Source organism: Pelobates fuscus, chromosome 4, assembly GCF_036172605.1.
Source record: "Pelobates fuscus isolate aPelFus1 chromosome 4, aPelFus1.pri, whole genome shotgun sequence".
NCBI classification, from domain to species: domain Eukaryota; kingdom Metazoa; phylum Chordata; class Amphibia; order Anura; family Pelobatidae; genus Pelobates; species Pelobates fuscus.
Genome location: NC_086320.1, coordinates 338,511,655 through 338,539,392, shown reverse-complemented (window position 1 = coordinate 338,539,392; position 27,738 = coordinate 338,511,655). Strand labels below are relative to the sequence as shown.

Below are 27,738 nucleotides of genomic sequence, written 5' to 3'. Positions count from 1 at the left end.
TTGAAAGGTAACTTGCAGCAGATTAATCAATACCACTGTATTAAGGAATCTCTAGAGACAGAAAGTATTAGTGGTCAGATTTTTTTTTAACATTCGTTCAGCTAGATTAAAAGGACTCTGTCAAGAACCCAATTCCATTTAACAGGTTAGACAGCCTGATGGGGCACAATTCCCAAACCTTGTAAAAACACGTACACAAATCACTGTTTCAAAGATACTGCCAAACATCTGCCAAGATGTACGGCTCAATAGATGTACGGCTCACTTGTATTTTTTTTATTGGCTTTGGCTTGCTACCATGTATCAGAAGTACTACACTTTCCTTTTAAATATGAGACCATTTCTCAAATACAACAGCTTTTAATTGTATTTATTTTTTTATAGATCTTTCATCCGGGGCACTTTACATTCTGTATTAAAGGAACACCGTAGGGTCAGGAATACAAACCAGCATTCCTAACCCTATAGTATTAAAAACACAACCTAGCCCCCCTGGAACCCTTTCGCATCCTAAGGATAGTAAAAGTTTACCTTTATTCCAGTCTGGCGGTGCTGGCTCTGCCGCTGATCTGCCTCCTTGGCCGACCTCATCAGAAGTGGTGTTCTGAGCAAATCACAATTCTTTCCCATAGGGGAGACAGTGAGTTGACTCAAGAGTCTTGATATTCCCACTTGAGAAGCACTTCATGTGTTATTCCCAGTTGCAATCCAATAGAGACAGGTAGAGACATAGTATAATACAGTTTAATACATTTGCAGGGCAGGATTATTCTCTAAATTGTGAAATGTCGAAAATTAACATGGGATTTTAAGAATTTAGGTCAAAGTACCCAAGCTGGAAGAACAAATGAGTTGTCAATGTTTTCAAATCTACTACTTTGTCCTACATATTACAAATTCCCAAGACTCTTTCATCCACATCAAGGTTATTGGATCTCAATTATGTGATACATTAATAAAAAAAAACATTATAGGGTGTCCCATATATCCCATGTCTGGCGATATTTGTTGCACTTAGATGATGCAGTGAGTTTTCCACTTTGCTAAATACAAGCCAGTACATCTTTTATTATTTTGACTATTCTTTAAACTATTTGGAATTGTGTGGTTAGCAGTATGCATATACCTCTTAATGGAGTGTATTTTTCTTTTAAAGAAGAATGGCTACCAGCTTACATTTATTTGCTAAAGTTTCCAACCCGTCCACCTCATCTGCCAGCAGTGCAAGTCGGCATGCCACCTCGTGGGTCTTTGCAAAATACTTAAAAGGACACTATAGTCCCCAGAACAACTACAGTTTAAAAGGAAACTATAATGCCAGAAAAAAACATTTTTTTTACTGGCACTATAGTGCCCACTCCCCTCTCTCCCCCTCCCTTCTGTCACTTACCTGGGTCCACTTACCTGATTAGCGCTGGCTCGGGTCCACCTCCGTTCCTCCCCCCGCAGTCATCTGGCTGGAGAGACCTAATGCACATATGCAGCACTGGCTGCACTTACATTAGGATTTCCCTGATAGGAATGCATTATACAATGCTTTCCTATGGGGATTCCAGGGACGTTGGATGTCCTCATGCATAGCGTGAGGACGTCCGATGTCATTTAGGCGACCAGAAGTCCCTTTTTAGTGGCTCTCTGTGACAGTACCAATTTTAAAAATAATTTGCTGTGTGCTACATGGAGTGTCCCTTTTAATGGGATAGTAGTTTATTTGTAGCTAATAAGTAGAATCATAGATTGCAAGCTTGTGTGAGCAGGGCTTTCTTCAACTCTTGTCTCTGTTACATTCCGTATGTAAATTGCTTGCCAAATATCACCCATTTCATAATTAGAGAGCACTGCAAGATAAGTTGGCACCACAAAAATTGAAGATTATATTAGCTTTAGTGTACTAATAATCTTAATTTTAGTAATGACAGGAGGCGAATATTTGCATATCTTTCTTTACTGAAAACTCCAGCAGCATAGAAACAGTAACAACCAATGAGAAAAAAGATATGCTGCCCATAAAAGGGTCTGTCTATGACATCATTTCCTCTTTCTTTGAGGCGAAAAGGTAACAGTCAATACATAAAACATCAAAATAAGATTAATAATTCAACAACATATAGCGAAGATGAACTTTGGTAGGTCCAAGATGTGACGGAGTGGAAGATGATACTTCGTCCCATAAAGTGGATATTCACGCTGAAAGAAAAAGAAAAAGGTGAAAGGTTTCTGGCGTGGCAGCGTGTCCGCATATCATAACCATTGATAACTGAACGGTAACCTATAGTAAGATGTGTAGTCTTATACTAAACATAGAACATCAAAATCAGAAACGTGAAAAGCAATACAATCAAGTCAAAGGAAAAAAACTGATAATTTACTTATACTTCATGCATAATACCAACAAAGTAAGTCATATGCTAACATATACAACAAGAACCTGCATGCTTACCTGAGCACTAGGACTCAATCCTGAGAAACTAAATAATCTGAGGGGGGGAAAAACAAACCCTAGGGCGGGAAATATTCGCCTCCTGTCATTACTAAAATTAAGATTATTAGTACACTAAAGCTAATATAATCTTCAATTTTACCACATGACAGGAGGCTTCATATTTGCATTTTTAAAGCTTAGGTCGAACTAGTGTGAAGGAGGCATGTGAAATTTGGCGGAAATAGAAAGTACGAAACGTACTTTCCCTAGACCAGTCCGCACACCGCATAATGTCGGCTAGGGAGGCGCCTGCCAAGAACGCTTGGGACGCTGCCGCCCCTCTGACCGAGTGCGCTCCAAAGCTAGATTCGATTCCTGCCAACTGAAGTAACCATCGAACCCATCTGGCCAAGGTTGTCGCAGACACTGGGCCGTGAGGCTTCACGTAGGAGATCAGCAGCTGGCCCGACAAGGAGCGTCGGAGGGCGGCTGTGATTTCTACGTATCTCCTAAGTGTCTTGACAACGCACAGCTTGGAGTCCGATTCGAAGTAAGGGTAAGACACAGAGGACGAATCTGATTTAGTCCGTCTTGCGATGGAAAAAGTGACTCCCTCAGGAGTGAGAGAGAAACCGTCCACGTCAAAAGCTCTAATGTCAGACACCCGTCGGAAAGAGACGAGGCATAACAGTAAGGCCAATTTGGCTGAGAGTTGTTTCAGCGATAGCGCTGGGTTGTCTGGCCAACCCCGAAGGAAATCCAGCACTCCACTCACTTGCCAGAGATTGGCATATTTGGGTGCAGGTGGTCTCGTCAGTCTGGCGCCCCGCAGTAGGCGACATACCAGCGGGTCCTGACCCACCGGTCTGCCTTGTACTGGGACGTGCGCCGCTGACATGGCCGATCTGATCACGTTGAGGGATCTATATGATCGACCCGTCGAGAAAAGATGAGCAAGGTAATTGAGTATTAATGGGACAGGGGCAGTAAAGGGATCGGAATCCCTTTCCATGCACCAATCACTCCAGGCTGACCAGGCGGAGATGTAACATCTCCTGGTGCCCGGGGCCCATGAGTCCCATAGGAGATCTTTAGTAGATTGCGATAGGCCGTGGACCGACCAGGAGCCCCTGAAATCGTCCAGGCCACCAGTTCCAGACGTCCTTCCAGGACGAGGGGGTGAGGTTCCCCTCGCGGTCCCGACAGGAGGAGTGGAAAGGTAGGAAGTAGGACAGGGTTGTCGTGGGACATCTCCAGGAGATCCGGAAACCACGGTTGACTCTGCCAGAGAGGTGCTATGAGGAGGAGCGATATCCTGTGGGTGCGTAAGTACCGTAGAACCCGTGGGATCATTGAAAATGGAGGGAAGGCGTAGGCCCCGTGAGGGGGCCAGTCTTGAAGAAAAGCATCCGCTGCTTCGCCCATCGGGTCCGGAAGCCAGCTGTAGTATCTCCGTAGCTGGTGGTTGGTCCTTGAGGCGAACAAGTCTATTGATAGCGGGCCCATCTGGTGTCGTATTGCCTGAAATACCTCCCTGTTGAGTGTCCAATCGCTGGTGTCTCTCCAGTGTCGGGAGAACCAATCCGCCGTCAGGTTGGAGACCCCTGGGAGATATTCCGCCTGTAACGTGATGTTCTTCCGTATGCAGAAGCTGTAGATGTCCTTCGTGGCTTCGGTCAGGTCTTTGGACCTCGCTCCGCCCAGGCGGTTGATGTATTGCACCGCTGAGATGTTGTCCATGCGGAGTAGGATGCAGCAGTTCGATTTGTCCTTGGCCAGGCTGCGTAATGCGAAGGAGCCCGCAATCAACTCCAGGCAATTGATGTGGAGATCGGTCTCCTCTTCCTGCCATGGGCCCCCCGTGGAGGCCTCTGAGCAGTGGGCGCCCCATCCCCATAAACTGGCGTCCGATTCCACGACGAAGTCCGGGGAGGGGCCGAAGATCGCCTTGCCGTTCCAGGCTTGTATGTGTAGTAACCACCATCTCAGCTCTGATCTCACCTCCCGAGTGAGTGGGATCCAATGGTCGTAGGAATGTCCGGTGCGCAGGTATCCCGCTTTCAGCCGTTGCATGGCCCTGTAATGTAGAGGGCCCGGGAATATCGCCTGAATGGATGAGGACAGGAGTCCTACAATCCGAGCGAGCATCCTGAGCGGTATTGAGTCCATCCTCAAGACTCGCCTGATTTCTTTTCTTATAGAGGTAATCTTTTTCGAGGGAAGGCGTAGTACGCATTCCCTCGAATCGATGTCGAAACCCAGGAACTGTACCGACTGGGATGGAGAGAGAGACGACTTTTGTCTGTTCACCACGAATCCCAGGGATTCGAGTAAGTGAACTACAAATCTCGTCTGCGATCGTAGCCTGGACGCGGATTCGCAGAAGATCAGCAAATCGTCCAAGTATACGAGACAGCGTATGCCCTTCGTACGGATGCGAGCCATCACCGGTCTCAACAGCTTCGTGAAGCACCACGGAGCCGAGCTGAGGCCGAACGGCAGGCAAGTGAACTGGCATACCCGTCCTCTCCATCTGAAGCGGAGAAATTGACGGTAATCTCTGTCCACGGGAACCGTGAGATACGCGTCCTTGAGGTCCAGGCGTGTAAACCAGTCGTTCTTGACGAGAAGGTCTTGTAGAAGATGGATACCCTCCATCTTGAAGTGTCTGTAGACCACAAAGGCGTTCAGTTGTCGGAGGTTGATAACCGGTCGATACTCGCCTGTCTTTTTCTTGACCAGGAAAATATTGCTTATAAAGCCTCCCCCGTCTGGCGCGTATTGAATTGCGCCCTTCTCGAAGAGCGTGTGAATCTCTTCGTCCACCAGTCTGCTTTGCTCTAGTGACATGTGGATCGGGGGGGGGGGAGTGGTTTGAACGGGTTGCGCGGCAAAGTCTATTACGAAGCCGCGCACCGTTTGGAGAACCCAGGTGTCTCTGGTAATCTGTTCCCAGTTCTGGAAAAAAGAAGACAGGTTGCCTGCAATAAACTTTGGGACACTGGTTTGTACAGTTGGACTCACCATTATTGAAGCGGCCGCGGCCGCGGCCCCTGAAGCCTCTGGTCCTCCCTGCACCTCGGAACGTAGAGGGCCTTTGTGAGGAGGACGGGAAGAAGGTCGACGTCTGCGGAAGCGACCTGGAACCTGAGGACCAAAATCGGCTGGCGGCACGGTTCCGCTGTCGGCCAGCCCTTCCAAAAACACCTCTTGTGGGAGGAGTGTGGAACACCTGCCTGAGGGAGGTCTGGGCCTTATTTAAGGTTGCGAACAAGTTCACATGTCGTTTCAGCTCGGAGATGAAGGCGTCACCAAATAGTAGGCCCTGGGCCTTCGGTCCGAATTCCTTGGCTCCTAGTTCCAGGAGCTTGCTGTCGATCTTGATCAGCGCCGATCGGCGTCTCTCAACGCACAGTGCAGCATTAGCGTTGCCCAGTAGGCAAATTGCGCGTTGGGCCCACTCGCGTATGGCATGAGGGTCTAGCTGCGAGTCCTGGTTGAGGGCCAGGTCAGCGAGATACAGCATCTTGGCTATGGGGCCTAGCAGATCTAGCACCTTGTCTTGTGCCGCCTTCATGCCCTTTTCCACCCATTTGCGCGGGTCTCTGCCCGAACGTGACATAAACACTACCATAGTGTCATCAAATTCTGGCGTCAGTGCCACTTTGTCGGGGATCAGCGGCCTAGGGCATTCGGCCCGGAGGCGCGTCCGTACCTCCTTTTCCAGTGGCTTGCGCAGCCAGTAATGAATGAATTTTGCCAGGTGTTCCGGCAGTGTCCATTCCGAGGACCGAGGGTGTCGGATGGTACGCGGGTCAAATAACAGTATCCCCTGGTCATCCATAAAGACCCCATCACCGGGCGGCCCGGTGGGGCGGTCGTCGTCATCATCCTTGGCTAGGAAGGTCTCCTTGACGTAAGTGGAAGAAGTGGGTGGTAGGTCTTGCCACTCCTCGTCGTCTGAGGGTGAGCCGTCCCTTTGCCACTCGTCCACCACATTCAGGGGGTGTGGGCCATAGGTCTCGTCTTCGTCCGAGGACAGGGGTGCGAAGGGTGCGGGTTGTCGGTCCGCGCTCTTCACCCGCTTGACGGGTATCTTGCCCCTCGCTTTGGCGGAGGGGGGGCTTGAAGCCTTTCTGTGCCTTTTGGTCTTGGGCACTTCGGAGCCCGAGGCATCCGTGTGTTCCGGCGGGCTAGTGTCGCCTTGATTGTGGGGGAGGGCTCGCAAGAGGGCCTTTTCTACAGAAGCCGCCACGGCGGCATTGATCATGGCCTGAAAGTCTGGGTTATTTTGGGTATCCTCCATGATCCGAGGTATCTGTGACCTGTGGGATGAGAGCGAGTTTCAATGGAAATTCGTGGAGGTTTAACGAATTGGCAAAAACATTTTTATATATCAGCTCCCGCCACAACCGGAGTAACCCGGTGTAGGGGTATATGTATAGAAGGCTCGATGCACGTAATATAATCAGGTAGGGCTGTATATAGTAGTGAGGCCCTTGTGCATACGCTCGGGGTTTCACCCCGGGTGGTGTGCCGTGGAAACCAGAGGACACCCACATCAACCAAAACAAGGTGGGCTGTAGCGCCCTGCATGCGTATCTGGGGGGTCACCCCAGGTGGTGTGCCATGCAAAAATACCCAGAGGACACCCACATAAATTTCACCCTTAGGTGCAGTAATGAATATGACCCTATGCAGGGTAAGTATATGAAAATTACCCTGAACGGGTAAGGAAATTCCAGCAAAATCCCTTGAGGGATGTAAATATAGGTATATGTCACTTTAAATTGCTTTGTCCTGTCAGTGCAAGGACTATGTGAGCTGTATACAATGAGCCTTCAAATACATATATGTATCATTGCATGCATTTATTCTTGCCTATGGAGGCAGATACACAGGAAAAAACACTGTAGAAAATCTTCTACCCTCTAGGGTAGTAGAGAGTGATCCTCCCCTGCCTGAACGAAGGAGGCTAGGGGAGAAGGCGGGGAGAGCACCCCTGAGGGCAAACCCCGATAGTGGCAGCGGTCGGGTGAGTACCGGACCGCCGTTTAGGTGAGAGACGGCCGCCGCGGATCTCGCGATAGCCGCGAGATCCAAGATGGCCGCCGGCCGCGTGAGGAGAAAGCTCCCGCTCGCGGCCGCGAGCGAGATGGCGAACGCGGCAAAACACAGGTGAAATACTGCAGAACCCCGGCTACCCTCCACCCGTCCCCACGAGCCCCTGTAAGACAGTGAAAACAGGTCCGCGCGGCGGGCGAGGCACAGAGAAAGGCCGCGCCGCCCGCGGACCGCAGAGAGGGAAAGACTTCAAATAAAACAGGGACAGTTGCAAACAGAGAGGGGAAAAAACGGGTACAAGTAGTCAGGGTAATAATGTGTGATAGAAGCTAACATAAACAAGTACACATTAATGATTATCAATCAGATTAAACGTAATGAAGTAGTAGGAGAAAAAATACTCTGACCTGTTGATGGCTGGAGCAGCAAAGAAAGAGGAAATGATGTCATAGACAGACCCTTTTATGGGCAGCATATCTTTTTTCTCATTGGTTGTTACTGTTTCTATGCTGCTGGAGTTTTCAGTAAAGAAAGATATGCAAATATGAAGCCTCCTGTCATGTGGTAAAATTACAATTATAATAGATTAGTGAAGGAGTGGGAAAAGTTTTGCTGTATTTGACCAAAAACTATTTAGTTAGACGCAGTCTGAATCTGACCTGAGCAATATTGAACTTATCCCTCTTGTACGATTTCCATCATAGTGTGAATTTCTAGTCTTTGAAAGAAATGCCATACCTCCCTATGGCACTGTGTTAGACTGTGCCGTGTCCAGCATCAATCTGCAAGCACTGCGCTAATGTAAATCCCTTCAGCAGCCGGCATCCACGCCAGCGCAGGAAATGTAATGTTACAAAGAGCAAAGTGTAAGAATATGTGTTCAGTCAGTATACGCCACGCAGAAGGTCAAACGAATGTAATAAAGCAAGCCTTAGTCTTTACTCTGGCAACAGTAAAAAAAAACTACTTTTATTTTCTCAAATGCCTGGGAAATTACAGTAAATCGGAAATATTTTGTATTCTGAAGCAGTTGTGTAATAAGAATTTTAAAGGCGAAATGACATCAATCAAAGTACTCCGACTGGAAATGCAAAGGCTCTATTTCAGTATAGCATGGAAACCGCAGCAGAAATAAAACGGATATGATTAATGTTAGAAAAATAATCTCCAGATAATATTTCATCACAAGTCTTTTCCTTTCTCTGCACTCCACTTTTAAGCCACTAGGGGAACAATACCTTTTTGTATTGCACAGTGAGCCACAAGAATGAAGGATCCAGTTACCTTGAATGGAAAACCTTGTGTATGCACTTTAATGCACCAGCAGCCCCCAATCATTCTTAGAAACACATCATATTAGTGTTTGTGTTAATGTTTGTTTAGTACGAACTCTATGATACTATGCAACTAATCTCAAAAAAGGGAGAAGATTAAAGATAGGAGAAATATATATTTACGTTTAATACTAGCATGTGGAATTATTTATTGGATCATTTAAATTATTATTTTTTTTATTTTGCATGCCAATAATAATTTGTTTTTAATTTTTTTTGTAAAGGCCAACCCCCGGAGTGGATAAGGAGGGGGAGCATGACTGCTGCCCGGAGAGGTTGCCATGGTGACAAAAATTGATACAATGTTTGGGATGAACTTGGACCGGGGTCACTGGGAAATACTTACCAGACCACTGGAGAGCACGCTGAGGGAACCTAGCAGTGCTGTTTCTGGTCACCTTTAAAAAGAAAAACTGCTGTTACTGTTTTAAAACTGCTGTTCCAGAATTTTGCCACTGCAGTTAATAACCTAACATCATGGCTCATGTCCCTGACATGCCCAGAGAGGCTCTACTCACGATTTTGCAGGCCTTTCAGAGGACACACGGCGCAGAGTCCTATGCTGCACTGCTTCACAGCGTCCAAAACACCCAGGAGTCTCAAGAGGGGTCGGGGCCCACCAGAGGACGTCGTACCCGCCGTTCCAGGCCGCCATCCAGATTGTCTCCCAGTCCGGTGAGGAGAGCCAGGGCTGTGCCACCAACTACTACCAGTCCAGGGCCGAGTGAGGCTGGCCCCCTGCGGAGGAATCCGGTTTCCGGAAGAAGAAGGAGCGGGGAGAGGTGTTCCACGCGTCGGATGGCCCGGTCGGGGCCTGGCCATCAAGATGGCGGATCCCAAGATGGCGCTGTGGGAGAGGTGAGGTCGCGCAGTCCTCACCCTTCTCTTCCGGCTGCAGCGGATGTGACGTCAGGGCGTGCGGCCGCACGCCGGAAGAGGCGGGGCGCCGCACGCCGGAACGCCGGTGGCGCGTACGTGACGTCTGCGGGTCAAGGAGCGCAGACGTCACAGGCCACTGCCGAACCCGGAAGTCCGGGTGAAGATGGATCCGGGGATTCCGGAACGGAGCACCGCTGGCCCCCCGAAAGTGGAGATGGCCAGCGGGTGCAGGCAGGCCGGCGGAGGAACTCGCCAGGGCATCTTGGGACCACCAGGGAGAGGAGAGGGACGCAGGATTCCCCTCTTCTTCATCACCCCAGGAGACCTGAACGTGCTTCTGCAGCCACAGAGGAGGGAGGGACGCAGGATTCCCCTCCACACACCCACCCCAGAAGATCTGGAGCTACCATGGGGGTGAGCCGCCAGCCCCCTGGAGGGCAGGCTGGCAGGCTGGCCACAGGACCTGTATTGACGGATGGATCGGATGTGGAGCTGATGGAGAGACCCCTGCTCCAGAACCGTGAGTTGGAGTGCGCACGCGCTTGGTTAGGGACAGAGGGGGTCTCTGGGCTGGAACAAGGGAATACTGGGGAAGTCATAAAATTGCTGCGCTTAGTATTAGATCGCTTAGGGCAGGTTGGCTTAACTGCGCAGGACGCTTCACTTCCAACGGGGCCCCCTCCGTTGGGTTCTATGGAGGGTACTGCAGGGGGGCCGGTGTGTGACAGCCCCCCTGGGGATGCATGTGTCGCTGGAGGTGAAGGAGAAAATATTGAAGGGTGAGTATGTGGACCTCATATCGTTAGTCCCTTTTGATAGGGAATCTGCGGATAGACCGCGACGTGGTGAGGCGACGGAGATTGGAAAAGGTAAGGAGCTCCCCCGTACCTTCGGTAATTGGTTGCAAGGATTTGCAACTTACGCTAGTATTTTGTCGACGAGGTTTCCAGAGCGGGCCCCGTCTTTGTTTTCTTATTTGGATTTAATCTGGGGGGCTTATAAAGTTTATGGGGGTCAATGCTGGTTTAAATACGACCAGCAATTTAGACAAAAAATGGCGGTTCGACCGCACATGCATTTTGGAATGCAAGATGGTAACCTTTGGTTACTTCTCATGACCCCGTGCCGTCCAGCCTCATCGTCCTTTCCTTCGGCCGCCGGCACTCCTGGTGGAGCGTCGGCCGGGATCAAGAAGGGCATCTGCTGGCTCTTCAATGAGAGTCAGTGCAGGTGGTACAACAGTTGTCGATTTAAACATGAGTGTTCCCACTGTGGTGGGGCTCACCCGGCGGTTCGGTGTTTTAGAAGAGGAAAACCCCTCCCCAGGACGGCATCTAAGGATGACGCTCCTCGGGGGGAGGACCCCGGTACGGGCGGAAAAACTGCTTCCGTGGCTCGCACGGTACCCCAGGCATAGAGATGCGCAGGTGCTTTGGGAAGGTTTCACCGACGGTTTTAGGATCCCATTTACTCCGTCTGGGGAGGCGTCGTTTGCGCACAATTTGTCATCGATTCGGGGTAGGGAAGGGATTCTGGCGGCTAAGCTGCAAAAAGAAGTGGACTTGGGACGGATGGCGGGTCCGTTTTCCTTTCCTCCGTTTGATAATTTGCGGGTGTCCCCATTGGGCCTCGTTCCTAAGAAGGATCCGGGGGTGTTTCGGCTGATTCATCACCTGTCTTTTCCAGCGGGGGCTTCGGTTAATGACGGGATTGCGAAGGAGGATAGTCGGGTCCGATACGCTTCTTTTGATCGGGCTCTGGATCTCGTTCGGGAAGCAGGGCCTATGGCCCTGATGGCTAAGTCTGATATTCAATCGGCCTTTCGGTTGCTCCCAGTTCACCCTTCCTGTTTTCATTTGTTGGGATGTCAGTTTCAGGGGGAATTTTTCTACGATATGTGCCTCCCCATGGGTTGCTCGATTTCTTGTTATTATTTTGAAGTTTTTAGCTCATTGCTGGAATGGATCGTATCGGAGGTGTCAGGTTTTTCTTCCCTCTTGCATTATCTTGACGATTTTCTGTTCGTCGGTCCGGGTCACTCTTCGCAATGTGAATTCTTGTTGGGACAGTTTAAGGCAGTTATGCGAGATTTAGGGGTTCCAGTGGCAGAGGACAAGACAGAGGGCCCGAAGGCGGTTATTTCCTTCCTGGGTATAGAGATTGACTCAATCGGTTTGGTCTTTCGTTTGCCCAGTGATAAATTGGGGACCCTTACGACCATGGTTGATCGGGTGAAGGGTGCGCGGAAGGTGCAGCTTCGTCAGATGCAATCCCTGTTGGGCCACTTGAACTTTGCATGTCGGATCATGCCTATGGGTCGGGTGTTTTGTAGACGGCTGTCTCTGGCTACTGTCGGCATTAGCCTTCCCCATCATTTTATTCGGGTCACCAAGCGGCTCAAGGACGATTTGAATGTCTGGAGTGAGTTCCTCGCAGGGTACAATGGTCGGACAATTTGGCGTCGAGAAGCGATATCTAACGTGGCCCTGGAGTTGTTTACGGATGCCTCCGGCTCCCTGGGCTTCGGGGCATTTTTTCGGGGACGTTGGTGTGCGGAGCCTTGGCCTGCTGCATGGCGCGAGGCGGACCTGATACGTAACTTGACTTTTCTCGAGCTTTTCCCTATTGTGGTAGCAGTGGAATTATGGGGGGAGGAGCTTGCGAACAGGCAGGTGGTTTTCCGCACGGACAACATGAGCGTGGTCCATGTGGTGAATCGTTTATCATCTGGCTCGGTTCCAGTATTGGCTTTGTTACGCCGGTTGGTTCTGCGTTGTTTGGAATTTAACATTTGGTTCCGAGCAATCCATGTTCCCGGAGTGTCTAATGTCATTGCCGACTCTCTTTCTCGCTTTCAGTGGGATCGTTTTCGGGAGGTCGCTCCAGGAGCCGAGGAAGCCGGTCTGGTATGTCCCACGTGCTTATGGACCCTCGATTTCGGAACCTAGCAGACCTGTTCAGGAGATCGCTGGCTCCCGCTTCGTGGTCTGCCTATCGGGCAGTGTGGGATCGGTGGCTGGTCTTTGCGAGAGAGTTCGGTTTGTACTCCTCTGAGGGTAGGTTGCTGTCTACTTTGGCTTTCATGTCCTCCTTACGGGAGCGCGCAGCTTCGGTGTCATCGGTGGAACGCAGTTTAGGGGCTCTTTCTTTCCTGATGCGCTGTATGGGGTGGGAGGACCTTTCAAAAGAGTTCGTGGTCCAGAGGGTTCTTCGGGGATGGAGGAGAGAAAGGGTTCCTGATTGTAGACGGCCGGTGTCCGTCCACTTATTGGATGATCTCTGTGGGGTTCTCTCTGCGGTGTGCTTCTCCCCCTTCGAGGCGCTGCTCTTCAGGGTGGCCTTTTCTCTGTGTTTTTACGCTGCGCTGCGGATAGGTGAGTTGGTGGCCGCGTCGGCTAGGGCTCTGGCATCTCTTCGAAGGGGGGACGTTCGCATAGGGCAGAGTGGAGTGGAGGTTTTCATTCGGAAGTCCAAAACAGATCAGTTAGGTCGGGGGAGGTCGGTTAGCATTGGTTCTACTGGGGGTAGGTGGTGTCCTGTGGCGCTGGTAGGTCAATACGCGCGCTTACGGCCGGAGGCTGCAGAGTCCTTTTTGCTTCACGCAGATGGGTCAGTCTTAACCCGGTCTCAGTTCTCCAGTGTTTTTAAGACTAGTTTGCGGGCTTTGGGCATAGAGGATAAGGGATATTCTCCCCACTCCTTCCGGATTGGTGCAGCAACTCAGGCGCGACAGGCAGGGTTGTCCGATGCTGCAATTCAGCGCATGGGTCGATGGGATTCTCGCAGGTTTCAACTGTATATACGTCCTCATCTGTTATAGTCTGTTGGTAGTTATGATGTGTTGTTTTCTTCACAGGTTCCCCCCGGTATGTTTGGATCATCGGTCACTCCTTTATTTATTGGGCGGCTAGGCGCGCTGAGCACAGACCATACGGCCGGAATCTAGGGCTCCCGCATGAGCAGGTTAGGGTTCGATGGCGGGGGATACGGGGTTTGGAGTGGCACCAAGTGTATCCGGAGTGCGTCGCGCTCCGGCGCTTCGTGACCGGGTCAGTGGTTCTGGTACTTCATGCCGGGGGGAATGACTTGGGACGGTGCCGAGCTGTGGATTTAATTTACGCGTGCAAGCACGACTTGGCCCGCTGTATGGCGCTTTTCAGCGAGGTCACACTGGTGTGGTCCGAAGTTATTCCTCGACCGGCTTGGGGGGCGCTGCCACACGCCAGGGCGGTGGAGCGCGGCAGGCGTAGTTTCAACATGACGATTTCACGTTTTGTGCGTAGGCTGGGTGGCTTTGTGGCACGTCATGTGGAGCTGGAAGGGAACAACGCAAACATAATGAGGGCTGATGGGGTCCACCTAAACGAAATTGGGCTGGATATATTTAATTTGGGGTTACAGTCAGCCATTGAACAGGCGCTGGCTTCGGGGGGATGCAGTCCTCTCCAGGGATAGGGGAGAGGCTGCGGTGGCGGTTTGTCCTTCGCCAGCAAGTGGAACTGAGAGCAGTGCCCGGACGGGCTTGGGGAGTCGCAGCCTGGTCTGGTTGAGGACGGACTTCAGGCTGAAGAGGCTCTGGAAGATTTGTTGTGTTAGCTGTCTGCTGGGAAAACCCAGCAGCTGACAGTTGGTTTAAATTATGCTGGCTTAATAATAAAAGCTGTGGCCGTTGCCCTTACCCACAATTTGGTTGTCTGTGTTTTATTGGGGGGAAGGGTAACGGAAGATAAAAAGGGAGAGGGTCAGCAGTCAAGGCCAACCCCCGGAGTGGATAAGGAGGGGGAGCATGACTGCTGCCCGGAGAGGTTTGCCATGGTGACAAAAATTGATACAATGTTTGGGATGAACTTGGACCGGGGTCACTGGGAAATACTTACCAGACCACTGGAGAGCACGCTGAGGGAACCTAGCAGTGCTGTTTCCCGCCCACCCTCCCTGGGTTGGTGTGAACACGGGATATGTTATGGTTATATGTGTTGTGTTTGGTGTGTTTTCTTTTCTGTTTCTTTTGTCACAGCTGCGGTTTGTCCTTCGCCAGCAAGTGGAACTGAGAGCAGTGCCCGGACGGGCTTGGGGAGTCGCAGCCTGGTCTGGTTGAGGACGGACTTCAGGCTGAAGAGGCTCTGGAAGATTTGTTGTGTTAGCTGTCTGCTGGGAAAACCCAGCAGCTGACAGTTGGTTTAAATTATGCTGGCTTAATAATAAAAGCTGTGGCCGTTGCCCTTACCCACAATTTGGTTGTCTGTGTTTTATTGGGGGGAAGGGTAACGGAAGATAAAAAGGGAGAGGGTCAGCAGTCATGAATTTGGAATTTTGTTTATAACATTTTATAAAGAGTTGTAATTATACCTGGATTTTTTTTGTCATCTGGGTTTTTTTTTTTTTGTTCTGTTTTTTTTTTTTTTTTTTATGGGTACTCAACATCTTCTAGCATTCTTAGCAATCCTTTCATACTCCTATATCACACAAATCATTGGGAAACCTTTAAACATCAGGAAATTACCATAAGTAGGACAAAGTGCAGTAAAAAGGTCTTCAAACACTGATCTGGATATAAAAGAAAAGAAAAACACAACTACTTTGGATTCCTACCTTCCCCTGCCCCCATCTAATAAAAAAAATAATGTATTTACATTACTTCCCAAATTCTTATTCTGCATTATAGCTGACGAGATCTAATCAATCATTCCGTGACATGTCACAAGTTCAGTGATCGCAGCTCAACTTGGGGAATTTTGCCAAATACAAGTTACTGGCTTGTTTCCGACAAGGGAGAACAATCTGTTCTGAAACTGTTTCTGGCCTGTGGTGTCATGTGTGAGCCAGGTGTAATCGTTTTATTGTTTGGGATTGTCTTATCGCAAGTTGTGTCATCGATTGTCTATAATTTTGAGAAAATCCCAGTACCTTCCACTAATGGGGGGAGCACAATGAGGTAAAATAACATCAAGGAACAACCCTGTTATTTTATTGAGATCTAGTAAAAAGGAACAGACAAAGGACAGCTGGTTTGGTGAAGAAAGAATAAAATTCAACTAGGTCCCTCAGTAACTGATGAGCAACAAAATAATTCTGTAGACAACCATTTTGTAGACGGTCTTGGAAATCTTATACATGGGTACAGTGACTATGGAATTCCTGTATATCGTATAAAAAACATTTACATTCTGCATTTAACGTGTCAATAGGGCACCGTTCCCGCCGCTTTAAGATGTATGAGCGCCAACTGCCCATAACATCTCATGAAGGCAATTTCTTGTTTCACTAGGCAACAGCAAAAACCCCTAGAGGGACATCGTATCTGGACCATGAGGGCACTTAAATTTTTTTTTTTTTAAATACTTCAACCACCATGACCGCGTCGGTGATTTAGAAGTGGTCATGGTGATAGGAATCTGTATAGAGCGTAATATAGACTTTTGTGCCTGAAGCTAGTTACACCCCCGACACACGTGACTTTGGAATCCCAGAACTCCGTTCCGGACTGCTAAGTGTCAATTCTGTGCATAAAATACGTCCTTCATCAGTGTACACTGCACTCTGGCAACAGACATATTGAGCTTCTCCCTTACAGGCAGAGCCAGCAAAGGGAATATTCTTTTTTTCCCTCCCTCCATACCTCCCTATGAGCTCAATAGTGCAACTTTTTGAACTCCCCAACCCTCCCCACTTCCTCCCAACCTTTAGATGGAGGCATGGCAGGAAGCCTTGGGAGCTTTACCTGGCACAGGATTCTAGGTAAAAAAATAAAAATATTTATTTTCAATCTGGGTTTTATTGCAAAATGTAAGGATGAGGGGATCATTTATCGTGCCCAATAAGGCATTTTAAATAGAAACATGTTCCCCCGCAAAAAATAGGTTGAAGACTGATATGGTTTATTGAAATAGTTACACTGTAACATTTCACTGTAAAATGAGTGACCTATTTCTTTATATAACATAAGGGGGGGAGGAGAGATTCGTGCTGGTTGCAAAGTGGAACTTTCTCATTATCAGAGTACCAACAGAGGAACTCTGCGGTTAGAAGCGGTGTAGTGGTTATATGATGCTCAGAGCTCCCCTTTAAAATAAACTTGTCATAACAGGTTATCTTACACAGTAAATACATAATTTATCAAACTGCTAAAAAAAAAAAAAAAGTATGAATCACTAAGAAGCTGAACATAAATATGATATTTTGGGTTTTAAAAGTTACACTGTCATGCATGTGCAAAACCGAAAACTCCAATGTACTCTATTAACTAAACATGATTTCTCAACCTTACTTACCTCTTTGCCAGCTCTGATATTTTCTCGAATGTGTATGGGGCAAGCTGTACACCTTTTCAGCCCCATAAGACATTGCTTGCACAGTAATGCTATTTTAAATTGGTTCCTCAACCCAACATTCTGAGAGAATGCGCTATTGTCTAATGCCTCCAATCAAATAATGAATCTGGCTGCCGGCTTCTGCCAATGTAAATTAGCGGCTCAATGAAAAAGGCTGACTAATCTAATGACATCTATTGAGCAATGAGTGACAACTCTACAGTGGACTGCAATAAGTTTGATTGTTAAATATATTGTGTGTGTAAATATATATATATATATATATATATATATATATGCATGTATGTGCATATGTGTCTGTGCATGTATATATATATTTGAATATGTTGTATCTATAGTGGTTTTTATTTTATTGCTTGTTCGTTTTTACAAAAGTTATATTTTATAAAGACCGGTTCAAGCAATTTTGTTACCGAAGATCTGTAATTTCCTGCTGATTGAGTCCTGTCTGAGTGTCTGCATCACTTTTTAAATGAAGTACAATGTCATTTGCATGCCTTCCAACAACCTAACTTTCAGCAGGACAGTCCCAATTTCAGGGCAGTGTCCAGCTTTAATTCTCTGTTGTCATATATCTGGAGACACCAGGCAGCACAGCGATAACACTGTGCAATGGGCGCTAAGACCATCCAGGCAGGGAGAGCATCAGCAGCACTCCCTGCATAGTCCAGAGGATGGGCCAGGCAGCCTGTCAGTGGACAGGCCTTCTTCCTTTCAGGTGACCTGTCCATAATAAGCATCACTAGTGTAGTGGTCATCATCACCCTTCAGGTGCCTGCCAACCCCATCATGATTTGTGGGCCTGATTGTTGGGAGGTATGAATTTGGAAGTTGTGATGGCCAAATTGCGAGTATCTGCATAGATTAGAAGTTATTTTCGTAATAGCTGTCTTCACTTTATTTATCCAAACAATATCGCATCAAGTCAGCAGAAAACAGGATGCATTAAATCATATACCTGCTTATTCAAAGCAGTCGTGTCCTGTATTTTTTGTTTTTGTTTTGTTCTGGGTTTTTATTTTTCCATTCCTTCTTTCCCCTTTGTTCTAATGATTATTTGACTCCCTTGTTGCTTACCTTTATATATATATATATATATATATATATATATATATATATATATATATATATTTTTTTTTTAAATTACTCTTTTCTTCCGTGTTCCTGATGTTGTAGCTGCTATTTCTCTCACCTCTACCTGAGATGTATGCGGTTTTAATTATGTTGAATTAGTTTGACCGATAGATTGTGGGGGCATTTAATTGGCAACTAAAGCAGAACATTACGTTAAACTCTGCCAATTGTCAGGTTTTCACAATTTGACAACATTTTTTAAAATGTATTTTTTGAAAACTAGAGAGCTCATGAGAAAAATAAGAAGGGATTCCGTTTCGGGGGCTGTATACTGAAGCAGATTAAATAAAGTGTATTTTTTTTATATCACAAAACTGATTGATTTTGCCACTTTAGCAACAACAACTTTACATTTTGCACCACTTTATTTTTCATAAACACCAGCATTCAGAGCCTTCTCCTGGTGCTGCCTATTTAATTAAACAATTGCTGCTGGGGAAAAAAAATGGCTGCTCTGAATATATTATAGGCCCTATTGAACACATCAACTGGCAGTGCCAAGACAAGCTGTCCGTCTATGGCTGATACACATGACTTTCCCTAAGATTGATACAATGTATATTCATTAAAATGTATGTTGATTGGGTTTGCACTGATTGACTTTCTCCGCACATTGTGTAGTGTTCCTAATTGGAAAGAGGTGCGAACAAAATGTCTACCAGATATGGGATATTGATGTAAATGTACCGCCTTACAAACCATGGCCTTGAATACTGATACTTTATTTTTTTTAATAAAGTGTATGGGAAGATGGCAGAATGAATGTGAGCTATTAAAAATATGTATAGTTTATGGACATGTTTGCATTACATGATACATAATAGCGAAGCATGTATAATTGGAAAATAGGGCCAATTTGCAGATATTCTAATAAACTATGAGGCTAAAAGTCTTCGGAGCCCAGATATGCCATTTCCCCTCCCCCTCCCCCTAATATTTCTGTCATATGATTTTTCTAAAGTTAGGACTAGGGTTGCATTAATCGTAGGGCATCACTTGGACATACATATCTCAGGTTGCACAGCACTTCCTGGGCTGAATATGTTAATTATTACTGCTCCTTTCCTTTATCCAGGTTCTCTCGCTTTAGAGTTATGCCTAGAGATGAGCAGGAAGAGAGTGCGAATACTGGGGGGGGGGGGGGGGGCAGTATGTTAACAGCAGACTGACGGAATTAGAGGCACCATAACCACTACAGTCAACTGTAGTGGTTATGGTTACAAGAGTGTCTTCAAACCTCCCCAGAGTAAGTACTCAAACTGTTCTATGAACAGTTTTACAACATACTTGGCATGTTTCTTTAATGACCCTGAAATCTTTTTTAGTTTTTGCTAGAGCTTTTCATTGGTTTTCATTGTTGGCCACAATGTTTCAAAGCTTGCGTTATAGAATACAAGAATGAGCCTTTATGCTTAGTTATATTTCTTATGAAAGAGGCCTTGTACTCTTTTGAGAATAACATTATATGTATTTGTGTGTCAGTATGTGTGTGCTGGGTGCCATGATCATTAATCAGCTGCTAATGTACTGGCACATGACTCAAGCGGTCAAAGTCTTCTGTACAGTTTGAAAGGATACTACCACAACAGAAATCTTTTGCCAATTTAAGTAATTGAAAAAGTATAATTTGCTATCTGTTTGTTTTTTTGTTTTGTTTTTTAAATTGCATAATTGTTAATTTTATTGCTTTCTACCCACCTTGGCTCTATCAAGTTACATTCATAGGGATTATGGCAGGTTTCATTCATAGTTTTTTCACAGAGGTCGGTATGCCAACAGACAATATAAATCATGCAGTTTCCCCCGCTCCCTCCCCCTCTACAGAGCCTAGAAATGAATGTAATAATTGGAATTCTTTGACACATTTTACCTTGCGGAATACAAAAAAGCCCTTCTTTAAAGGACCACTCTAGTGCCAGGAAAGCATACTCGTTTTCCTGGCACTAGAGTGCCCTGAGGGTGCCCCCACCCTCAGGGACCCCCTCCCGCCCGGCTCTGGAAAGGGGAAAAGGGTTAAAACTTACCTTTTTCCAGCGCTGGGTGGGGAGCTCTCCTCCTCCTCTCCGCCTCCGTTCCTCCTCGTCGGCTGAATGCGCACGCGCGGCAAGAGCTGCGCGCGCATTCAGCCGGTCGCATAGGAAAGCATTCATAATGCTTTCCTATGGACGCTTGCGTGCTCTCACTGTGATTTTCACAGTGAGAATCACGTAAACGCCTCTAGCGGCTGTCAGTGAGACAGACACTAGAGGAAAAAGGGGAAGGCTTAACTAATTGATAAACATAGCAGTTTCTCTGAAACTGCTATGTTTATAAAAAAATTAGTTAACCCTAGCTGGACCTGGCACCCATACCACTTCATTAAGCTGAAGTGGCCTGGGTGCCTAGAGTGGTCCTTTAACTGCACACATTTTGCAGATCGCCCATAACCATTCTGACCTGGAGGGGAAAAAAAATCTTTAATGCTTGTAAAAACAAGTGTGTTTTACCCCCATTACAGCATTGCAATCTAACTTAACCCTTGCTAGCTAGCCTCTGTTATTTTTTTGTTATCGTAGGAAAAAGATAAATACCACTCCTAAATTGTTGGGTTTCCACAAGACCCCCATTTAAGCAAAGGGACTAAATTATGGTCCCCCAGTCAGTATATCTTACATCAGAGCCTTAGGTTGATGAAAGGGGGGTCTACTGTTAGAATTTTGGGAGATAATTGTTTGTTTGATTTTTGCCATTCTTTCAAGGTGTGCTGAATTTGAGGGTACTGGTCAATAGGTGCTCTTTGATTCAAGGGGTCTTGGAGAACCCCTACAATTTAAACTATATTTTCTTTGGAGTCTGTAGAGTGGTACAAATCCTACAGCCATATAGCACGATATCATGAAGTCCTTGTTTTTAAATTTACAGCTGAAAGTGGCTCTGTTACTTTGCAGGCCTTGCTTTTACATTTATTACATTGTGGTACCTATATTAACTTCACCTTTTTTTTTAGTTATATATTTAAAAAGTTTTGGCAGATTTTTGTAGTGGGTGAAGATTAGAGACACTGTAAGCGCCGTAACTGCTTCATCTTATTAATGTGGCTACAGTGCTTGGAGTTCCCTGGCACCACCCATTCTGTGTTAAACTGTTTGAGTTTAGGCCTGAGCAGAAATCAGCAGCTGTGATTGGCTAAGAGTGTCAACTGACCGCTTTCAGCCTATCATTGCAAATGCATGAATTGATATGGCTAGCAGGAAGTGTGTAATCTCTACTTAAGCCACTCCTCCAATGGGGGTGGGGCTATGGGAAGCCAGGGACACTCATTCAGTGTTAAACTGCGTGAAAATGGTTTAACATTGAATGGGAGGGGCAGTGCCAAGAGACTTCACGCACGATAACCAATTCAACGAGTGCCGACCATGTCCTTTTAAATAAAGTTCCATTTCAGTTGCTAAGCTAATATACCCACAATCAATCAGTCAAAGGAAACCACAGAAGGACAAACTGCAGACTCCATGGACAGAGGAGAATAAAAGGACAATGTCCAAGTATTAAGTATCTTGCACAAGACATAGACTATAATAAATATAATAAAAGTCAATTGGCAAAGGGGAGGGGGAATATAAACATTAAATGAACACTATAGAGTTAGGAACACAAAGCTGTATTTCTAACACTATAGTGTCCCTCTGCCCCTGCAACACCATCCCGCTGGTCCTCACCCCAGCCATGTAAAAGGTAAAAAAAAAAAAGTTTTCTGATTGTCTGTTGGCGCTAAGCCAGGTTCTGCAGACCCTGCATTTTATATGTTTTTGATATGTTGGGTGGTGGCTGGTTTTACTTCAATCGACACCCTTAGCACCATTACCACTTATTCTTAATCGAATGTTTTAGTACATAGACTCTATCCCTGTTCTTTGGTCAATTAAAACATTATGGTTTCTGAGAGCATTGTTTACATCTGCAGAATGCCTTTAGCGGTTGTCATACTGCAACTAGAGCAGGAATCTCAAAATCTGCCCAGACCCCAAATGTTGATGGCCTTCCGCTCTCTGAATTCTTTAAATGCGATAGATGTAAAGAGAACCATGGGAGTTGTAGTTCTTTAACGTCTGGGTGGGCGGAGCTTGAGATGCCTGCACTAGTAGCACTTCCTCATGGAGTCCTTTGAAAATTAAAGGCATGACTATCTAACCATCTAAACACAATCAATCCGTAAACCATTAATACACTGTTTTATGTTGTCACCTGCGCTTTTCTGAGAGTTAATTTACAGACTTCGGAGATGGTATTTAAGATAAATGCATTGCTTAATTGACGTTTTTCTTTAATCCCAAGTGTGCCAGAAACTATGTATTGTAATGGACCACACCAGCATGCAAATGGTTACTGTCTGGAAGCATAAATATAGTGTTTAATGGCTTCCTGGAACAGCAGAGCCGCCTAAGACAAGGATCCCAAGCCTTTCCACGAACTGTGTACTTTGCTGCTGCCAGATTGTCCTGTGAGTTGGGTGTACATTAACAGAGGAGGGATATGTTTTCATGTCAACACCTGTAGGCTTCTTAAGAAAGCATTGCATACAATATTCTTGAAAAATAGAACATTTTGATTGCTGCATTGAGGTTTGATAATGCCTCCAGGTGAAACACGGGAGAATATAATCCTAATTTTAGCTTTGAGATTCTTTAAAACCAAACTAACTTCCCCAGAAAATGACAGAATTGAAGTACAGATTGAAAATCATATAGAACTTGAGTAAAATGGAATACTATAGGCACCCAGACCACTTCATCTCATTGAAGTGGTGTAGGTGCATTGTCAGTGTCCCTTTAACCCTGCAGGTGAAAACAGCCACTAGAAGCACTTCCTGCTCTTTTAAAGGGTTTAATGCTATGAAACGACGCTTTGGATCAGGACATCCAGCATCTTCTAAATGCCCGTAGGAAAGCCTCGATTCAATGGTTTCCTATGGTAAAGAGCTAATCTGCAGTGCTCGCTCGTAGTGTTCCAAGTTTTTTGTTTATTTTTGTTGTAAACTGTCTTTGACAGCTGGACTCATCCAGTTCTGTCCTGGCACAGACAAGGCACACATTGCATTGGAGGAAGTGAAATTAAAATGCTGAAACATGAACTTTTAATGAAGAATGCAACCTGTTTATACATTTGTTAGCAATTTGCAAAGGGCAACATACAGAGTGTATTTTCTATAAGATATATAACACATTGATCTTCCCACAATTTCTGTGTGATAAGTATCATTTAATGTCACCAACACTAATTTCCTTTCAAAACCGCTATACCGACTGCAGCTCCATGCCTAGGGTTTATGTGCTAAATAGGGAATTGTGTAAAATTTTAGTCATTTCTTCATCTTTCCCTGTTTAGTGAATATTTCCCACAGGATCTGTGTTCACCATAAATTAAATATGTTTTGAGAGATCATGGAAAGAGAAAAGGGGAAAAAAAAAAAAAAAAAAGTTTTCCAGACATCAGTATATTTTCAGACAGTAATTACTGCCTATGACCTCCACTGTCTGCATCTAATGACTTCTGAACATCAGGAGGGAAAACTGTTCTGTGAGAGACTCATTTTAAGGGACTTGAGCTAGTTCTTTCTGGTTGAAAAAAAAAACCCCGTAATGATGTTAAACGCGTTTAAATTCTCTGCATCTATGTACAAAAGCCTTATGATAGGCTGGCTTTGACCTCTTCTCCATGCAAAATATTTTAAGTTACTGAACTATGAAATCCAATTCAGACTGTTTGGAAGAGGGGAAGATTTCACCCTTTGGAATACAGTTAAAGTTTATTATAGATTGTTATTATTTCTTTGTTGACTAATGAGGGACAGGGGACCTACGAGGATTTAAAGTGGGTCTAACCATTTTTGGAGGTTTTTGCATATGTTGCAAAGGGCAATTAAGGGACATCTTTTTGTGTACAGTGGCTGGAGGTTGGGGGATAAAGCTAAAAGTACATATACTTACATGAGGCTTACCCTAAGGGAATGCTGCCACCTTCTTTCTTCATTTCTTGGCACCTCATCCACCAGGAGTACGAGTGGTGGATGAGCGTGCAACAAAGAGACCATGGAACCCTCAAGAGCACACGATACTTTCTAGACCAAAGGTTGGCCACCTTCAGCACTCCAGTTGTTGTGAATTACATATCCCTTGAATCTTTCCCAGTATTATGGCTGTAAAAGCACATTTGTGAGATGTAGTCTAAAACATCTGGAGTGCCAAAGGTTGTCTACGCCTGCAGAGCAACTTGTGTGGTTCGCTCGAAGGTGAATGCTTCCTACAGTCATTATTGTGGGAATTGACAGAAGTTGACAGCGTAAGATCTGACATTTGTGTCACATTTTTGTCAACCTGGACTTTGTCCAGAAGAAGACATACTGGACTTTGTCCAGAAGTCCCTACTTTGTCCTATGATACCTTTTTGATTTCTTGGAATTTCAAAGAAACTCTGCTGTTGTGCTAAGACAATATCCAGTATTTTGCAATTATATGTTTGTTTTTTTCTCTTATTATGAATTTGATTTTTGTTTATGGCTGACTTGTTTTACCAGTTTTGATCAATTATTTTCCTTTGCTTATTTTTCAGTTTGTGCAGGTATGCTGCAGGTGCTCCAAGTAAGAGTCTGAGTGGCAGATCAGTGGGAAGCATAGTGACCTATAGTGACATTGAGTCACAGCCACCATCATGGGAAACGCCACTACCAAGTTCCGAAAAGCTCTTATCAATGGGGATGAGAACTTGGCATATCAAATTTATGAAAGCAACCCACAGCTGAAAGAATCCCTGGATCCCAACACATCCTATGGTGAGCCGTATCAGCATAACACTCCACTGCATTATGCCTCACGATATGGCATGAATCGCCTGTTAAGGTACGTCCTTTTGATTGTAGTTTTATTGAAAGCACACTGAGGTTTCTCCACCAAGCCATAAATCCTGAATAGAAATTTAGGCAACATGCGATAATTTCAAAAACGTATTTTATCTACGGTATGACTCGTATCACTTTAATTTACCGTTAAACATATTTATTAAATAACAAACTGATTTTTACTTTCAGGGCTCTACATGACACAAACGCCAAATGAGGGAAATTGGGTTATATTCAGGGTTATTCCCTTAACAATCAATTGTGGGGATGTGGCAAAGACATGGCAAATTTTAGGTAAAAATAGTAAAATTAGAAACACATTTTCACATCAACAGTTTTCCAGTTCTGCTGTGTTTTTTCCTCCAATTTACAATTCCTATGTAAAATTGCTATAATTTCCAGTTTAGTGAAAAGCTCTCTAGACTTGAGTGCACTTACTGTACATTTTTGCTTTATATTTGCTTGGGAGGACTTATAAGATAATAATATATTAAATGCACCAAGGTATTTGCATACTACGGACGTTAACTTCATCTAGCCAGCTAGACATTGAATGGGCATAGAGAACCTAGGTTGTTTTTTTTTTTTGTTTGTTTGTTTTTTTGCTGTAAATAGTTATTGAATCAGTCCCAAAGACCATGAGACAAAGCAATTTTGCTCTACACCCCCATGTAAAGAAACGGGGTTGGTTGATCAGTCTCTGTTTTGTGTGTCAAAGTCTTCAGTGAGTTGTTGTTGTTATTTTCCCCTTAACCTATTACAACTCCATCTATCCTGTGTAATGTCAAACCGACCTGGTTACTTTCATTTATTTTTCAAATTAATGTTTACCAGTTTGAGTAAAAGTTGTTTGATAATTACCTAAAAAGCAAAAGCGGCCACAGGAGTTTTGACGTGACTTTGATATTTTAGTGGAGAGACTTTTTTTTAAATGCATTCTAAAGATGCTGCATATAAAGTACAAGAAGAGTTTACAAAGTTATTCTCGAAATGTCCATTTTCTACAGTGAGAGCTCAGCAGGCCGGGAAACGGGTCAAATGCTTTCATTCGTTTTCCAGTGTTTCCATAGCTTTCTGTAGGACATATCATCACAGGTTTGTGGTATAACATAATGTACAGCGGGGGCTGAGGAGTTAGATAAATACATTACAAGGCAGAGGATATATAACTGAGGTTTAAATTGGCCATGGTCTCGTGTCTGTAGCGTCCCTTTTTAAAAAAATGCCTAAATGGCACATGTGCGCTTTCTGGCCACTCTGTGCTTCAGTACGTCTGTAATTTAGTAGTTTATTTTGTTGCACAAAGATGTCTCTAGAATTAGATGACGAATCTTGTCAGGAGTGAATTGTCCATTTTAACAGGCTTTCTTGGCTTTTCACATCTGTGCTCTCAGTTATTTTGTCATGTAACCTTCAAATTAATCTAAACCTGTCTGGGTGTTCCTCTCTCACTTACACTTTAATTAGGGTCTTCAGTCTCAGGACTTGCTCTACATGTCATACCTGATGCCTCTCTGACATAATATCAGTGTCTGGGACACAGTTTGCCATTGTCTCAATCTGTTCGTTACATGACAAATACAGTAAAATGACTTTGGGGGAAAAATGGATGATGTGAGATATCTTAAAGGACCACTATAGTGTCAGGAAAACAAACTCGTTTTCCTGCCACTATATAATTCTTAGGCCCCCCCTCCCGTTAAATCCCCTTCAGACACTTACCTTAATCCAGTGCCGGGCTCCCTCGGCGCTGATGACCTCTCCTCCCCCTCCAACATCAGTGGCATTTCTATTTTTGTGAAATATTCTAAGGTAGTGTTCTCAGGCTTTAGGAGCACGCTGGTTTGGGTGTCAGCTTAAACAATAATAATAAAGCAAAAAGTTATGGTGGGGAGTTATCCTCGCCGTCTATAGTGTGGGTGAGTGTGTGTAAGCCATACTTTACATAGATTAACAGTGTCCACATTAGGTTTGTCAGAGTCCAGACCGGTGTTGGGCTTCATTAGATGGGCCGTTGAGTATGTAATTAGCCGTCCTCAGCCAATGCCTTGTGCCTGCCATCGTGGAAAATCTGGTTCCCGGTCGGCTATAACGATGCCTCTCTCCGGTATGCGGGACTGTGGGTTGCCGGGCTCGTGTTGCAGACGCTGTGTGCAGCAGAGTGGGTCTCCATCCCTACAGCTCCGGGCTGTTAAGGGAGCTATCGCCCTTCGTCCGTGGATCCGCCTTCGACGTGAGGTTGGATCGTGGGTCCCTGGGGTTTCCGATTTGTGGTCTTCCCCGCGGGTGGTTGGACTGCGGCCTGGAGGTTTCTCCGGTTGGGCTCCCAGCCCAGAAGATGGACAGGAGTCCGCTGCTGCTTGGCCGGTGTGTTCCGTCTCGGGAGGTTTAGGCAGGGATTCACGCTTGGCAATGCGGTCCCAAAAGGCTTGGCAAATAGCATCAAAGCGGGCTTCAAAGGCCTCCGTCCAGCTCTGGTCTGTCTGGCTTGCAGGGTCGCTCTGGGTTTGTGTCGCGGTGGCCATTTTGAGGTGTCGCGTGGCTCACCAGTCTTTCCCGTTCTGGCCTCTTGGCTCTAGATTCGTAGCTTATGTTCCAGGCGTCCTGTTTGGACCGGGATGTCCCCCGCCGGTCCAAAGGGGGGGGGGGGGTATGAGTTGCGAGGTGATAGCAGTCTGTAGGCCTGTTCTCTAGCGAGGA

The 27,738-nt window shown here is 45.8% G+C and overlaps 1 protein-coding gene across 2 annotated transcripts in view; it reads left to right on the top strand.

Moving 5' to 3' along the window:
- Positions 1 to 27,738, top strand: part of ANKIB1 (ankyrin repeat and IBR domain containing 1) — a 137,934-nt gene that overhangs the window by 21,705 nt on the left and 88,491 nt on the right. For both annotated transcript variants that reach the window (XM_063452448.1, XM_063452449.1), the window contains exon 2: positions 24,753 to 25,039. In XM_063452448.1, the coding sequence (XP_063308518.1) occupies positions 24,852 to 25,039 (188 nt within the window). In that variant the 5' untranslated portion in view covers positions 24,753 to 24,851. The remainder of the gene's footprint in view (positions 1 to 24,752; positions 25,040 to 27,738) is intronic.